Here is a 15,430-nt window from a genome sequence, read left to right on the forward strand (position 1 = left end):
GGTTTCATTTAGGTGGTGGATCATTCTCGTCACTGCTGTAACACTGATGTGGTGGTGTTGTGTTAGTGTGTGTTGTGCTGGTCTGAGTGGATCAGACACAGCAGTGCTGCTGGAGTATTTAAACACTGTGTCCACTCACTGTCCACTCTATTAGACACTCCTACCTTGTCAGTCCACCTTGTAGATGTAAAGTCAGAGACGATAGCTCATCTGCTGCTGCTGGTCATCCTCTATCCTCTAGGACGCTGTTGGCTGGATATTTTTGGTTGGTGGACTATTCTCAGTCCAGCAGTGACACTGAGGTGTTTAAAAACTCCAGCAGCACTGCTGTGTCTGATCCACTCAGACCCAGATTCCAAAAATCGTAATCGTAAACTTAACTGCTCTGTGTGTTTGTGTTGAACAGTGGGCTATGCGTGGCTGCCTCTGCTGAAGGAAGGACGTTTAGCCTCTCAGGAGTTCAACGTGCCAGTGTCCTGCACTCTGCCTAGCAGCTACCTGCAGATTAAGGAGACGTCATCCAACAAGGTGAGAGCAAGAGAGGTGTAGGTGCTGATAATGTTGTGTTTTCAGTCATACCTGACTTAAAAAATAAGCAATTAGTTGCAATTAATTTAATCTTTTCACAGCCCTAATTTCAATACATTGTTTTAAAGGTTTATTGTTTTGGGTTTTTTTTTTTATACTGCATTGAAATTGTTAGCCTTAATGGTGGAACAAGTAGCTCAAAGCAACATTAAGAATCCTTTTGATATTTCAAAGGCCTTAAAGCATTAAATTGAATTTGCACACATCCCAGAAAGACAGTGGCTGTTTGAAATGTAATTTCTGAGTCTAATCGTAATCTGGCTATTTATATGACAGTGAGACAGTTGGCCTTTGCCATTACTGTGTGATGCCTGAACACAGTTAAATTCCTCTGCACTTGTAAAATGATTTGAGATGTTGGATCCTGAGCTGCTGCTGATGGCTAGAGCCAACAAACTAACATCAAATCAGTAAAACTTAAATTTCAACTCTTTTTTTTAACAGAATGGATCAGAAGTAAAGTGGGTAGATGGAGGAAAGCCCATCTTCAAGGTCTCTACACTCGTACTGTCCACCGTATATACTCAGGTAAGGAATCTGGCAGGTCCGTCTTCATGCGGTAGCTCTTGTTATGTGTCCGTTTGTTATGTGAACGCAGCAGCTGTTGGTTGCACTTTTGCAGGACCCCCATCTGAATCGGTTCTTCCAGCAGTGCCAAAAACGAGAGACGGATCTCTCACAACCACCTACCTCAAACTTTATCAACTGCCTGAAGGTAAATGAACCGGAAGAAACAATAATGTGTTTATTTAAATAAAGAAATTCAACAGTTATACCACTCTAAAACTTGGGCTGTCACTATTGTTTATGTTAGTAATTGGGTGAGTTTTTTTTGGAGACTAAGCAACAAAAAAGGGGCAAACTTAACAAAAATTACAGAACACATAATTGGAAAAAGAACTAGGAAGTCAGTAAAAATACATTTAAAAATAACACGAAAACACTGTTCTCTCACTACAATACCCAGCATGCATTACACAAGTACGTCATAATGGAGACATCCTGACTGCTAGTATAGCCACTGTGCTTTATGAAAAAACTGCTGTCCTTCAAATACTTACCTAAAAAGTAGTTTTTAGAAGTTCCTCCCACCTTCAAGATGCATCATCAGAAGGAGGTTCTCCATGTTTTTCAAACTACAAATCTGTGGACCAGAGAACATCTGTGTTTTTATTTGATTATTAAAGAACATTTTGCTGTAACCTGAGCTGGTCATTATTTATTCAACGTAAGCCAAAACACTGACATCAAAATAAAGGCAGTTGTAGTGAATCTTGAAATATTACATAATGAATATTGAAATATTAATAAATAAATAGATAAATAAATGAACAAAAAGGCTACACAACATTATGCACATTAAAACTGGCTACGTTACATTACATTATGCACATTATGCTGCAGTGCATGCTGGGAATTGTAGTTGTGAAATGAGCTAATTTTAACAGAAAATGAAACTGACACATGGGCTCTAGACACTGCTGCTGCTCTGCCGCATGGGGCAAGTAGGCATGTTTACAACATATGTAGTGATGGTAAAACTTTTTCATTTTGGCCAGAGCGTCCCTTTAACATATGCATTACCATAATTCAAACTTCCAACTGATGACTGCAAATTCATTGATAATATTAAATGTAAGCTTTTTTTAAAAGCATGTAATTGAGTATTAGCAAATAATAGTGACTGCCCTAATTAGAACGTAGTCAATTATCTTGACATTATACTGAATGTCAGTGCATCGTCTTGTGTTCATTTTGAGTAACGTAACTCTGATTGTATTCGGTTTGTCCCTTCAGGGCCTCCTTAGTATGGAGAGGATCCATGTGATCATTCGCTTCCTGCCAGTCCTCTTCAACCAGCTGTTTAAAGTTCTCACCCAGAACGACTCAGATGACGTCACAAACACCACCACCAGGTATTAAAGGAGCCACAAACAGCTTTTAAAAGGGCCAGTAACATGGAAAAACAGATCTTTCTTGCTTTTTTTGGCATAAAAAGCTAGATGAGGAGTGTAACAATCCACAGAACAATTCAGTTCCACAACATACTGTATGGTTCAGATTGTTGGAGACTGTGTTGTATATAGCACCAAAAAGGGCTCTGCTATTGCATGCTTCAATCGGAGAACGCTTTTTGGTGCTATGTAGACCCTTTTTCGAAAAGGTGCTAAATAGAACCACGTACAACACATTCTCCATCAATCCGAAGAACCATTTCACCATGCAATAAACCAATTAAGCATGCAGATGGTTCTTTGAGTGTTTATGGTTCTATATAGAACCACAGTTTTTACCATAGAACCTTTGAAGAACCATTTTTTTTAAGATTGCAGCATGTGAACATTGAACACGTTTCCAAACGCACCATTCACTCTCCGGTCCGTACAGTTCATATATGGAAACTAAGCTGTGAAAACAGCCTGTATTGAAAGTACTGTGCTGTGATGTCACAAGAACCAACTCATTTACATAAATCCTGATCCAGACTGTTCAGCCTATAGCAGTTTAGCTGAAGTCTAGTTTAGCCATTCATATCTTATTCTTATTCTCCTAGTTCTGAGGAGATTTTCAGCTCTGAGCGCTAATTGAATGAGGCACAATACAGGACAGCCAATCAGAACAGAGCTCATTTACATACATCAGATTCTAAGTGATAAGACATTGGAAAATGGTTATTAATATTATTTTGGTACATAAAACAACACAAAAAAATGAAAAACAGAGGATATGGGCTCTTTTAATGAAAAGTTTTAATGATTGCATCTTTGAGATGATGTAGAATTGTACTTGATTATGTTATAAATAAGTTAGTCTTGTGTGTAAGACAGAAATTAAGCCTTCATTTTACTAATAATATGTATTTTGTGAATGAATGTACTGAAGTATGAAAAGATTTGAGATTGTATAATATTATTTTAATGAACAAGTGACATTAAGGAGAGCAGTGAGGCTGCAGATGTGAAAAACCAAGAAAAACACAGACTTCCTTAACAGAATCTGTGCAATAGCTGAAACATCACGTTTGTTTTAATGAATTGTTGGACCTTCAGTTAAACATTTTATCGGAACAAAATACAATTTAAATCAACTTTTTTTCTGTATCGTTTTCGGTATGAAAATGAATCCTTTAGATCATTAAAATAAATAACAGCACAATAGTTATTGCCGTTAATGCTGATGTGGCTGTACTCCACTTTTTATTTCTCTTCTACAGGGTCCTGGTTCACATCCTTGCCAAGTGCCATGAAGAAAACATGGATCACTATTTGCATTCTTACATAAAGGTATGTGTACTGGCCTCTAAAGCTGGGCAATATGACAACATTTATCGGTATTGTGATAAATTGCATCACAAAATGTGGATATTAAAAACTTAAAAACACCTTCCCGACTGCATGTCTGATTACAGAGAGAGAATAATTAGGCCTGTTTAGTCAGGTTTAGGCAGCGTGATGGGTAGTGCTGTCGCCTCACAGCGAAAAGGGACTGGGTTCAGTTCGACCAGGGTCCTTTCTGTGTGGAGTTTGCCTGTTCTCCCCATGTCTGCATGGGTTTCCTCCCACAGTGCGATCTGGAGATGCCAAAGTGCTCCTAAGTGTGTGTGTAGATCTCTGTGTGTCTGCCCCGTGATGGACTGGTGACCTGTCCTGGGTGTTTTGCTGCCTTTTGCCCAATGAGTGCTGGGATAGGCTCCAGTGACCCAGGAGGATAAGCAGCACAGATAATATGTGTGTTTAATTGAATACAAATAATTTAATTTGTAGTTTTTGTTAGTATATTTTAAATGTGAGCTTACTTTGTTTCTTCTAACCTATCAGATGCCAGAACAAACATAAATACTGTGATGTAGTATCATAAAAAAACGCTACACGATACTAACGTTTATCTCTCGCAGCTGTTAAGTGGCAGAAAGCCTGACCTTTTGGTGAAGTGCAGCATATTTCCAAAAGAAAAGGTCATTTCCCAGGATACAGGTTTTATAGCAGGGAAGCATAAAGGAGACTTTCTCTTTGCTGAGCTGAGAGAAAATTTACTCTCCTGAAGGAAAACGGACCCTCGCTGCAGACTATGTCTGACCACTGGGGTCTATAAAGACATGATGGAGAGTGGAGATAGAAGAGCAGCATCCGCCTGCAGAGAGAAAAATGGTTTGTGCGTCTCAGAGGTTCGATTTTCAGAGGAGAAGCTGCTCATTAGACTGAGATTAGGACAGACGGAAAGAGAGGAGAGTCGTCTGCCTTACAGCATCTTGTAGAGCATCTTGCGTTGTTTCGTGTTCTGTGGCTCATTAGAGAAGAGAGACAACAGAACAGGACCTTCATCACCTTCCTTACAAAGAATCGAGAGAGCACTCTATATATAGAGGAGAGAGAGAGAGAGAATGAAATAAAGAGCAAGGGAAGAGGATCGAGAGATAGGGAAACGTGAGAAATGGGGAAAGATAGATGGAAAGAGAGACAGACGGAGGAGAGAGAAGGGGGAGAGAGACTGAGAAAACAAAGAAGAGGAGAGAGAGAAAGAAGAGTTGGGAGGTGAGATAAAAGTGTGTGGAGCGAGAGAGAAAAGACAGGTAGGGATTATGGAGGTAGTGACAGATGAGGAGAAATGAGGACAGAGGAGAGAGAAAAGGAGAAGGAAGAGAGAGAAGGAGAGAGGAGAGAAATAGACAAAGGAGAGAGTTGGGGAGAGATATGAGAGAGTGGACAGAGGAAAAAGATGAGGAGAGAGAAGAGAGAACAACCAGATGGGGAGAAAGAGGATAGAGGAGCAAAAAAGAGAGGACAGAGAGATATGGGGGGAGAGAGAGAAGAACAGAGAGGAAGAGAGAGAAGAAGAGAGATGGGGAGGGAAAGGAGAGAGAAGAGAGATGGAGAGAGGGATAGGATAGAGAGAGAAAGAGAGAGATGGAGAGAGGGATAGGATAGAGAGAGATAAGGAGGGAGATAGATTAGGAGAGAGAAGAGTGTGAGATGGGGAGAGAGAAGGAGAGAGAAGACACAGGAGAGAGAAAAAGAGAGATAAGGAAATAGAGAGAGAGAAGGAGAGAGATGAGGAGAGAGAGAGATAAGAAGAGAGATGAGAGAGAGAAAGGGATAAGAAGAGAGATGAAGGGAGAGAGACAGGAGGAAACTGATGAAAAGCATGGTGTAATAGAGATGGGGTTACCATGGCAACTGATTGGTATGGTGTCTGGGCTGGTAGCCAGTGGAGAGGTTTTCTCCAGCACACTGCAGAGCTGCAGTAAAGTGTGTGTGCGTGTGTGTGTGTGTGTGTGTGTGTGTGTGTGTGTGTTTGTGTGTGTGTGTGTGTGTGTCTGTGTGTGTGTCTGTGTGTGGTCACTGTTTTATTTTTTTGGAGGTCAGTGTAACTCTTATCTAGGTTTAACATCCACATCTAATGCCTGTACAGAGAGAAAGGGAGAGACAGAGGTGAGAGAGAGACAGAGACAGAGAGAGAGAGATGGGGAAAAGGAAGAGAGAGAGAGTGGAGTGAGAGAGAGAGAGAGAGAATCAGTATGGTATTGTGAGGAGGTGAAGCGCAGCATGAAAACAAAAGCAGCCGTCTAGACCCTCCACATCGTGCATCAATCATGTGTGTGTGTTTGTTGGTTTTCCTTCGTTTTCAAGTCAGAAACATCCTCAAAAAGCGAGATGAATGTCCACAGCAGTCTTTACTGAATTAAAACAAGCCTTTATTAGGGCATCGCTGTGGACATGTGGGTGATGCAGGTGCACAGCTCTCCATTAGTCACATGACTTTGGGTTTCTTAGTGATTCACAAATATATCACAACATTTAATCATCAGTCTATCAAAACAAAAAACATATGAATGATAAAATTTAAAAACATACATCGATAGCAGCACATTAATGTATTCGCAAAAATATCCTGAGTTTATGAAGTGCTTTTATTCCGAAAAGCTTTTACTTACAGATACTTATATATCGCTGTTGTCAGAAGAAAACCTCGTATCTCCATTTTTGTCATTTTTGTTATGTGTGTGATATTGGTACCAATACTGATAACTCTTTCTTTACCAATTCCCGAGCAACACTTCTATTATTACCTTGTTTTTCTGTCTGTTACAGGCTGCAGACTAATCAAGAAGCACTGACGTTAATAACATACACACAGAATGTAATTTAGACAGCCAATCAGCAGGCTAGAATTTAAAAAAAAGCATGCTCATTGGCTCACGCATGCAGAGACTGAAATTTGGTTTTGAATGACACAGAATCTTTTGATTCTCAGACATATTTTAGTAATTCTGTTAGTACCATAAAGGACATTTCACATGAACATAGTTGTAAATATGTCGCTGTTGTCGGAAGAAAAAACCTCGTATCTCCATTTTTGTCATTTTTCAGTTTTTGACACAATTTGAAAATGCCTGTTGTCTTTACATTGTTTGTAAATTTCATGAATAGTTGACCAAAAGAAACAACCTAAAATGGCTTGGGAAAATGTCTGGTTCCATTGACTTACATTGAAAGTAAAGTGTGTTTTTTCCTTCTCCTGTAAATTTACCATTTTGGAGATACGAGGTGTTCCGACAACAATGATATAATAAATAAGGGACATATATATATATATATATATATATATATATATATATATATATATGATCCCATGTCCTGACAGCGTATAAAAACAAACATGTGAGAAAGAGAGAGAGAGAGAGAGCTGTATATTTTGCACATTGAGATAACTTGCTCTGCTGTTATTGCACTGTGGTGTGGGGGTGTGAATGCTGTACATAGGGTGTTGTTTACTCACAACTGTACTGTCCTGCAGGAGAAATGACAATGCTAGATATTTGTTGAGGTGCAGCAGATCTCTTTTTAAAGTCTCTTACTTATTTTTAGAGGTTCACCAATATGGAATTTCTGGGCCAATATGCTAACTGAAAAAGTGGCCAATTCTGATATCACAAACCAAGAATTTAAAGCTGCACTATGTAAGATCGTGTTGTTAAAATTGAAAGAAGTGTGCGTGTGCTGCTGCGAGTCACTCTATAAAACCTAATATAGTCATTTAAAAGTCAGAGGTGTCGAGTCGGCTGTTTTTCACACTACGTTGTACGTTTTTATGTATTAATATCACACATATGGACTCAAAAAGGTCTGGCCCGATGTTTATGTCTCAAATGATCTCAAAATCAACATTATACTGGTGAAGTTATGATGACAGTAGTAGATAATTCACTCACATCCTCAGATGTTTTCTATGTTACATGTTTTCCATGTTACAACATGTTCTGTTTGTGTGTCTTTAAACAGTTTGTGTTTAAGACTGAGGCGCACGGATTCCGGACCGTCCATGAAGAACTGGCCAAGGGCATGACCTCTGACCTGAAGAGCAATGAGCAGGCAGCAGTGAAGAACATCCTCAAGGTGAAAAAACTGACCAGCGCACCCTGCAGTCGATACCTAACACTGTCTGTGCACAGTCTTCATTTGATTGAAATATTATATGACCTTATTTTCCTCACTTCTCTTCTGTTCTCCTCTTCTCTACGCTTCTCTTCTCCTCTTGTCTCTTCTCCTCTCCTCTCTTGTCCTCTCCTGTCTTCTCTTCTCCTTTGTTTACTCGTCTTCTCTACTCTCTTCTCTTTTGTTCCCCTCTCTTCTCGTTTCAACTCTTATTCTCTCTTCTGTTCTCTGCTCTTTTCCCCTTTTCTCTTTTCTTTTCTTCTCTTTTCTTTTCTTCTCTCCTCTTGTCTCCTCTCTTCTCTTCTCTTCTCCTGTCTTCTCATGTCCCCTCTTCTGTTCTCCTCTGTTCTCCTCTTCTCCTCTGTTCTCCTCTCGTCTCGTCCTTCACTTCTCTTCTCCTCTCGTCTCTTTTCTTCTCCTATCTTCTCCTCTCTTGTCTTCTGTTCTTCTCTGTTTTCTCTTCTTCTCTCCTCTCTTCTCTTTTGTTCTGATCTCTTCTCCTTTCCTCTCTTCTTCTCCCTTCTGTTCTCTGCTGTTTTCCCCTTTTCTCTTTTCTTCTCTTCTCTCTTCTCTCTTCTGTTCTCCTCTCGTCTTCTCTTTTCTTTTCTCCTCTCCTCTACTCTCCTCTTCTTTCTTCTCATCTCTTCTGTTCTCCTCTCTTCTCCTCTTTTCCTCTCTTCTCTTTTTGTTGCCTCTCTTTTCTTCTCATCTCTGTTCCTCTTCTCTTGTCTTCTCTTCTCTTCTCTGTGTAGTTCTCCTGGTTCTTCCTGGAGATCATAGTGAAGTCCATGGCACAGCACCTGATGGATTCAGAAAAGCTGAAGGTAACGTTAAACAAACTGTACCTTTTATCTTTGCTTTTTGCTTTTCTACATGCTTTTCTTTGGCAGTCATGATTAGACTGGATTAGACATGATGGGACAGTTACTGGTTTTAATCACATGCTGCAGTATAAAACCCGAGGATAATTATAACCATTTAACATTTTAGTAATTCTGACCAGATGTGATTACAGTCTTCTTAAAAAGTCTGCAGGAGACTGTAGCCTACAGTTTCCGTGCGGAGCATGTACCAGGACATAATTGTTTACATAATTGTAATCTGAACAGTAAACAGTAGCAGAGCCATTTCATTCAGTTGTGCACGCACAGCTTGTATAATCATTATAGAAAAGAATTGAAAAGAATTGGACACTCTGGAGAAGCTGCACATGAGCCTAAGCTCACCATGCCCACTGCATGGGGCTGTGGAGCAGTGGAACTGTGTTCTCTGGAGTGATGGAGCTCCGTCCAAATCCTTTGGGATGAGTTGGAGTGATCCAGGACTGACCATCCAACATCAGTACCTGACCTCACTAATGCTCAATCAAATCCTCACAGCAATGTTCAACATCTAGTGTAAAGCCTTCCCAGAGGAGTAGAGGCTGTTACTGCAGCAAAGGAGGACAAATTCCCTTGTCATTGTGTTTTTCAGGTGCCTCGGCAGCAGCGGTTCCCCGGCACCTTCCAGAGCCACCTGGAGGCTCTGATCATGACAATGTCAGACCACATCTACTGGAAAAGCAAAGAGCTGCCTGAGGAAACCCGCAGCGCAAACCAGGCTGTGGCCGCCTTCGTCAAAGTGAGTGTCAAAGCTTTACTGAAGCTTTTATTACTTTGTTTTTTAAGCTATAAGAAAGCAAAGAAAGATTCAGTGTCAAAACCGTCAGATCGAGCCCGGATCCAGAACGTGTTATGATGTACAGTTATGCTGGTGGCTACGTTTACATGCAGCCAAATAATCCTTTCAAAACATTCAAAACATACCATTTACTCCTGGGTCCATATTGAAACTAAACTGCAAAAACAGCATGTTTGGAATTCACTGTATCTGTGATGTCACAAAAACCAACACATTTACTTAAACCCACCTATTCAGCCTACAACAGTTTAGACCCACCCATTTAGGCTGAAGTTATAGGGAGTGTTTCAGTTCACACTGCCTTTTCACTGAGGCACAATACAAGGCAGCCAATGAACCCCCCCCCAACCCCCTCCCCACACATAGTACGTACTCTGTGAGGGTCCATGGGGGTCCTGACCACTGAAGAACAGGGTAAAAGGGGGGCTAACAAAGTATGCAGAGAAACAGATGGACTACAGTCTGTAATTGTAGAACTACAAAGTGCACCTATATAGTAAGTGGAGCTGATAAAATGGACAATGAGTGTAGAAACAAGGTCATAATTTTATGTCTGATTGGTGTATATGTATATTATATTTATACTTGCATATCTATATTTTTTACCACTCTACTGTCCTTAATTGTACTTATTGTACATGTCAATTGTCAGTCATTTTCTTGCACTTTATATGTAAATAATACTGTATTTTGCACTTCTGGTTGGGTGCTAACTGCATTTCATTGTCTCTGTACCTGTACTCTGCACAGTGCCAATAAAATTTAATCTAATCGAATCTGATCTATATCAGCCTGAAAGGTACAATACACACACACACACACACACACACACACACTCACACCTAGGGGCAATTTAGCATGTCCAAATAGCCTGACTGCATGTCTTTGGACTGTGGGAGGAAACCAGAGTTGAAAGGTACAATAGCGAAAACTTTTTAATTCTAATAAAGAGAGGTTGGAAAATGGTCAGGTAAAAATTAATTACTAATTAATTAGTAATTAGAATAAAATACAGGAAAAAACACCTTTAACAGTGTTTACATAGTACACAGTCTGTTCAATTAACTGTTGGAACAATTTTAAAGTAAATAGAAATGACATCAAATTACATTTTGGTAACCGTTGACACTCATTTCGAATCAGAACGAAATGGTGGACATTCCAAACCACACCTGCCTAAAATTAAATGTTCATATTCTGTTTTATCCATGACACTTGCTTGTTTATAGAACGTTGTCTTTTCTGCACTTGGCGAGTTGTTTCCTAAGTCAGAGATACGATTTCGAAGCCCTAATTTTGTCATAGTTCAGTGGATGATTTAATTTAGATACTTCAGGCCGAGGCGTCTGTTCGAGAGGTAACCCCTTGAAATTGAGGGCATTTTTATTATAACCAAGCCGTATGGAAAAACAAACTGCCGCAGGGGGGCATTTGAGCTGAGATGCTTGGATGAATTCAGCTGTTCTGAAGATTATTGTTCGTGTTGATGTGAATTATTTTTGCCTGCGGACGTCAGTGAAGCAGCAGCTTCCTTTTCATTAGTGGCTTATTGATGGGGAGACTTCATACAGCCTATTAACGTGTTGTAATTTGGTGTGCGCGAGAGAGAAAGAGAGAGAGCGAGTGAGAGAGAGAGAGATAATGAAAGACTAACACAGTGTGTCTTTTTCCATAGCGCTGCTTCACTCTGATGGACCGAGGATTCACCTTCAAGCTCATCAACAACTACATCAATATGATCACAGCCAGCGACAACAAGGTAGCACAGTCCTAAACCATCTCCTCTCTTAGAGGACACTACACCATAAATCCTACACCATGAAAGCTACACCTTAGCAACCATCTGGGATACCACAGCAAAGGAAAACACCTTAGCAACTACCTGGGATAGCACGACAATGGCCTAGTATCACCTTAGCAACCATCTGGGATACCATAGCAAAGGAAAACACCTTAGCAACCACCTGGGATAGCACAGCGACAGCCTAGCGATACCTTAGCAACAATTTGGGATACCATAGCAAAGGAAAACACCTTAGCAACCACCTGGGATAACACAGCAACAGCCTAGCGATACCTTAGCATTCACCTTGGATAGCATGATAACGGCCTGGTCTCATCTTAGCAGCCATCTGGGATACCACAGCAAGGGAGAATACCTTGACAACCACCTGGGATAATACAATTACAGCCTGGCAACACCTTAGCAACCATCTGGGATACCAAAGCAAAAGAAAACACCTTAGCAATCACCTGAGAAAACACAGTAACAGCCTAGCAACACCTTAATAACCATCTGGAATTCTGTAGCATAGGAAACACCTTAGCAACCACCTGGGATAGCACAGTAACGGCCTAGCGACACCTTAGCATTCACCTTGGATAGCATAATGACAGCCTAGTATCACCTTAGCAACCACCTGGGATAGCACAGTAACAGCCTAGCAACACTTTATCAACCATCTGGGATACCATAGCATAGGAAAGCACCTTAGCAACTACCTGGGATAGCACAGCAACAGCCTAGCAACACCTTAGCAACCATCTGGGATATTAAAGCAAAGGGAAACACCTTAGCAACTACCTGGGATAGCACAGCAACAGCCTAGCAACACCTTAGCAACCATCTGGGATATTAAAGCAAAGGGAAACACCTTAGCAACGACCTGGGAAAACACAGTAACAGCCTAGCAACATCTTTTTAAGAGTGTAGACCTAAGAATCAATGTTGTTGGTCAGGCTAGTATGTTTAAACTCCATTCCAGCCCATTTGTTGCTGTTTTGCAGACATTGTGCGAGTTCAAGTTCGAGTTCCTGAGGGAGGTGTGTAACCACGAGCACTACATCCCTCTCAGCCTGCCCATCCCCTCTGCCCGAATCACAGGTCAGCCAGCTCCACCGCCACGTCTCGCTCCAACCTCACTGGTCTTGTCTGAGTCCTCATTACACTGACCTCACCTCATTAATGCTCTCCTTCATTTCTTTTCATGTCAGATAAGGCCTCACCGGAAGCGCAGAATGCTAAGGGTAACTATTCAGCATTAAACCTCGTGGTTTATTTCTTTGAAAATGAGTTACACGCATCGGTTCTTCTCTAAAACTTGGTCAAGCAGCCAATTACCTTAATAACAGCCTGACAGGCAATGATTCCTCCAGTCTCGTAAGAGAGTTCCTGTCCACTCTAGTCTACTCTTCCTGTAACTGTGCACATATTAGCTGGGGGTTCTTGCTTATTTCTGCATTTCACCTGCTGTTCCAGCATGAGAATTGAGGATTGAGAGTCTGGTGATTTTGCTCGTCCCCCATATGGAAAAAAAAATATATGGACATGTATTTGTATATATGTGAAATACATTTCAAATACATTGCAGTTCTTGCTGGAATACATTCCAAACACTAAAACATATTTCAGAATTACTGATATATTAACCGAATATATTTGAATACATTTATTTTAAAATGTGTGGAAAAATATTACACAGAGACAAAAATAAATGTGTGTAAATGTATTTATCAAATACATCTTAAAATGTATGAAAATGTCCAAAATCCTGTCTAATGCACTTTTTGAGACGTTTTAAAATGAGTTTGTATTCCAGTGTCTTAATTTTAAATATGATCAAATGAACCTTTAACATGACAAAAGCGGTTGTTGTAGGTATTGATACTCTGTAAAACTACAGTTATGATTTAATATCCTGTTTATTTGAAATACATTTTGTGTGAGTGTCTTACTGCATATGTAAAAAAAGTACAATGCAAAACACAAGTCAGTACCATTTGTATCTAAGCTTTGTTAGAAACACATACAATTGAAGAAAAATGATAAAACATACAAATAAATCCATTTTTAAAATATAATTAACAAATACGTTTTTTGGCCATTTTCATGCATTGCAAAAATATATTTGATAAATACATTTGAAATATATATTTTTTTTCTCTATGGGCCATAAGGCCGGCCCATTGTTGAACCAGTCATATAAAGACACCCTACAGCTGGCGTCCTGGAATGTGGGAGTGTTAGTGTTGTGTTCTGCTCAGACATGAAGCACAAAGTTAGTGGAAGAGTGGACTAAAATGGACAGGACCTGTCTCAAGATGCTGCTGTAATCACTACCTGACAGGATCGATGCTGTAATTAAAGGAGACTTCCACTTCCTTTTTTTTGCATAATTCAGTGTGTGAGATGTAAACAGAGTGAATTCATAACCATTTCATGTAATAACATTATGTGAGGGAGCTTTTAGAGGTGGAAGTCTGGTTCCTATCACCACCACTGTAGACATTTCTGATTCGGTAAGTTTCTCTAGAACGGAGCGTTTCACACCAAACCACTCTGAACGACTCTGTTTGCATCTCAACCATTTAATTATGCAGAAATTTAAAAAAATAATTTCAGTTCCCCTTTAAGGTAAGCAGGTGCTTAACCAAGTATTTGTGAAGAAATGATGCATGTGACTCAATTTTTGTCCAAGGAGCTTAAATTCCATAATATAAGTAGAATATAGAGATAGAATATATTAATATATTTATACATATGCTGTGATATTGTTTCAATATATTAATCTTTTGTACAGATTGTCTTTCGATTCGACTTGACACAAAACACGCTTAAAATAAAAGCACCTGCCCACTGGCTTCTATTGTATGTGTGTTTCATGCCATTTGGTTTTTCTGTCCTTAAAGTTCAGATCAAAATTATTGTCCATGGCAATCCGCTGTACGCTGAGCAGGCTGGAAAAGCACTACAGTATTCATTTAAATGAATGTTTTATATGGTGAACCACAGTTTTAGATATAAGCAAAATTCTGTACATACATTCCTGTGTTTGTGTCAACTGTGTAACTGTGAACCATATTATGTCTCAGCTCACCTTGTTAAATGTGAATATACTGCAGATGACCTCCTGGCACTATTCATCCATATCTATGTACTCTCTCTCGCCCCCCCAGTGGACATGCCAGAGTACAGCCTGACGGGCGAGTTCTGCAGAAAGCATTTTCTGACCGGTCTGCTGCTGAGGGAGCTCGGACTGGCGTTACAAGACGAGCAGGACATTCGGCACCTGGCTCTGGCCAACCTGAAGAACCTAATGGCTAAGCACTCTTTGGACTCACGCTATGCCACAAAGGTAGCTTTCACAGTCCTCAAAACCCAAAAAACGTCAAGGAGCTGGTTTTAACTTTGCAATGTACTTTATTCCATGTATAGAGATAACAGTGTGTCATACAGTGTCAGAAACCACACAATTCTTTTAAAGATTACTGAACACCTTCACTCAGTTTGAGTCAAGTGATGATTTAGGCCTGTCATGCTAATTGGTGGGGTATGAGCTTCCGTTACTTGTTAACTACATTAGCCTCTTAGGTCCAGTGCTAAAACTAAAGGAGCAAGAGTAAAGACATCAAGCATGCCTTGGATGATCAATTACATTCACACAAAACTGTATGGATTTCTTTGTCACTTAAAGGTGCCCAGTTTATTCCATACAGGGTCAACAAATTAACTAATATGTCCACTAGGGGACGCTGTGGGTGGCTATGAACTAGTTTAGGGCAGTGCTTGAGAAATACAGTGGTAAGAAAAACAGGTGTGAAGAGGCAGGAGGAGGGTCCACAAATCACTGTTTCCGTCTACTTTAACAGAAACGGGCTGTTTGACTGACATGCATAATTGTAACAAGCACCCCAGGTAATTCCACCCTTTAATAAATGGAAACCATAAG

At 40.1% G+C, this 15,430-nt stretch overlaps 1 protein-coding gene across 6 annotated transcripts in view; it reads left to right on the forward strand.

Annotated features, from left to right (window-relative positions):
* dock10 (dedicator of cytokinesis 10) overlaps positions 1-15,430 on the forward strand; it is a 192,414-nt gene that overhangs the window by 131,770 nt on the left and 45,214 nt on the right. For all 6 annotated transcript variants that reach the window (XM_036555809.1, XM_036555807.1, XM_036555812.1 and 3 more), the window contains exons 21-32: positions 407-528; positions 1,033-1,116; positions 1,211-1,303; positions 2,386-2,504; positions 3,803-3,872; positions 7,869-7,982; positions 8,774-8,845; positions 9,495-9,641; positions 11,377-11,460; positions 12,489-12,585; positions 12,696-12,728; positions 14,658-14,836. In XM_036555809.1, the coding sequence (XP_036411702.1) occupies positions 407-528; positions 1,033-1,116; positions 1,211-1,303; positions 2,386-2,504; positions 3,803-3,872; positions 7,869-7,982; positions 8,774-8,845; positions 9,495-9,641; positions 11,377-11,460; positions 12,489-12,585; positions 12,696-12,728; positions 14,658-14,836 (1,214 nt within the window). The remainder of the gene's footprint in view (positions 1-406; positions 529-1,032; positions 1,117-1,210; positions 1,304-2,385; positions 2,505-3,802; positions 3,873-7,868; positions 7,983-8,773; positions 8,846-9,494; positions 9,642-11,376; positions 11,461-12,488; positions 12,586-12,695; positions 12,729-14,657; positions 14,837-15,430) is intronic.

The sequence above is a fragment of the Colossoma macropomum genome, unplaced genomic scaffold (genome assembly GCF_904425465.1).
Source record: "Colossoma macropomum unplaced genomic scaffold, Colossoma_macropomum, whole genome shotgun sequence".
NCBI classification, from domain to species: Eukaryota; Metazoa; Chordata; class Actinopteri; order Characiformes; family Serrasalmidae; genus Colossoma; species Colossoma macropomum.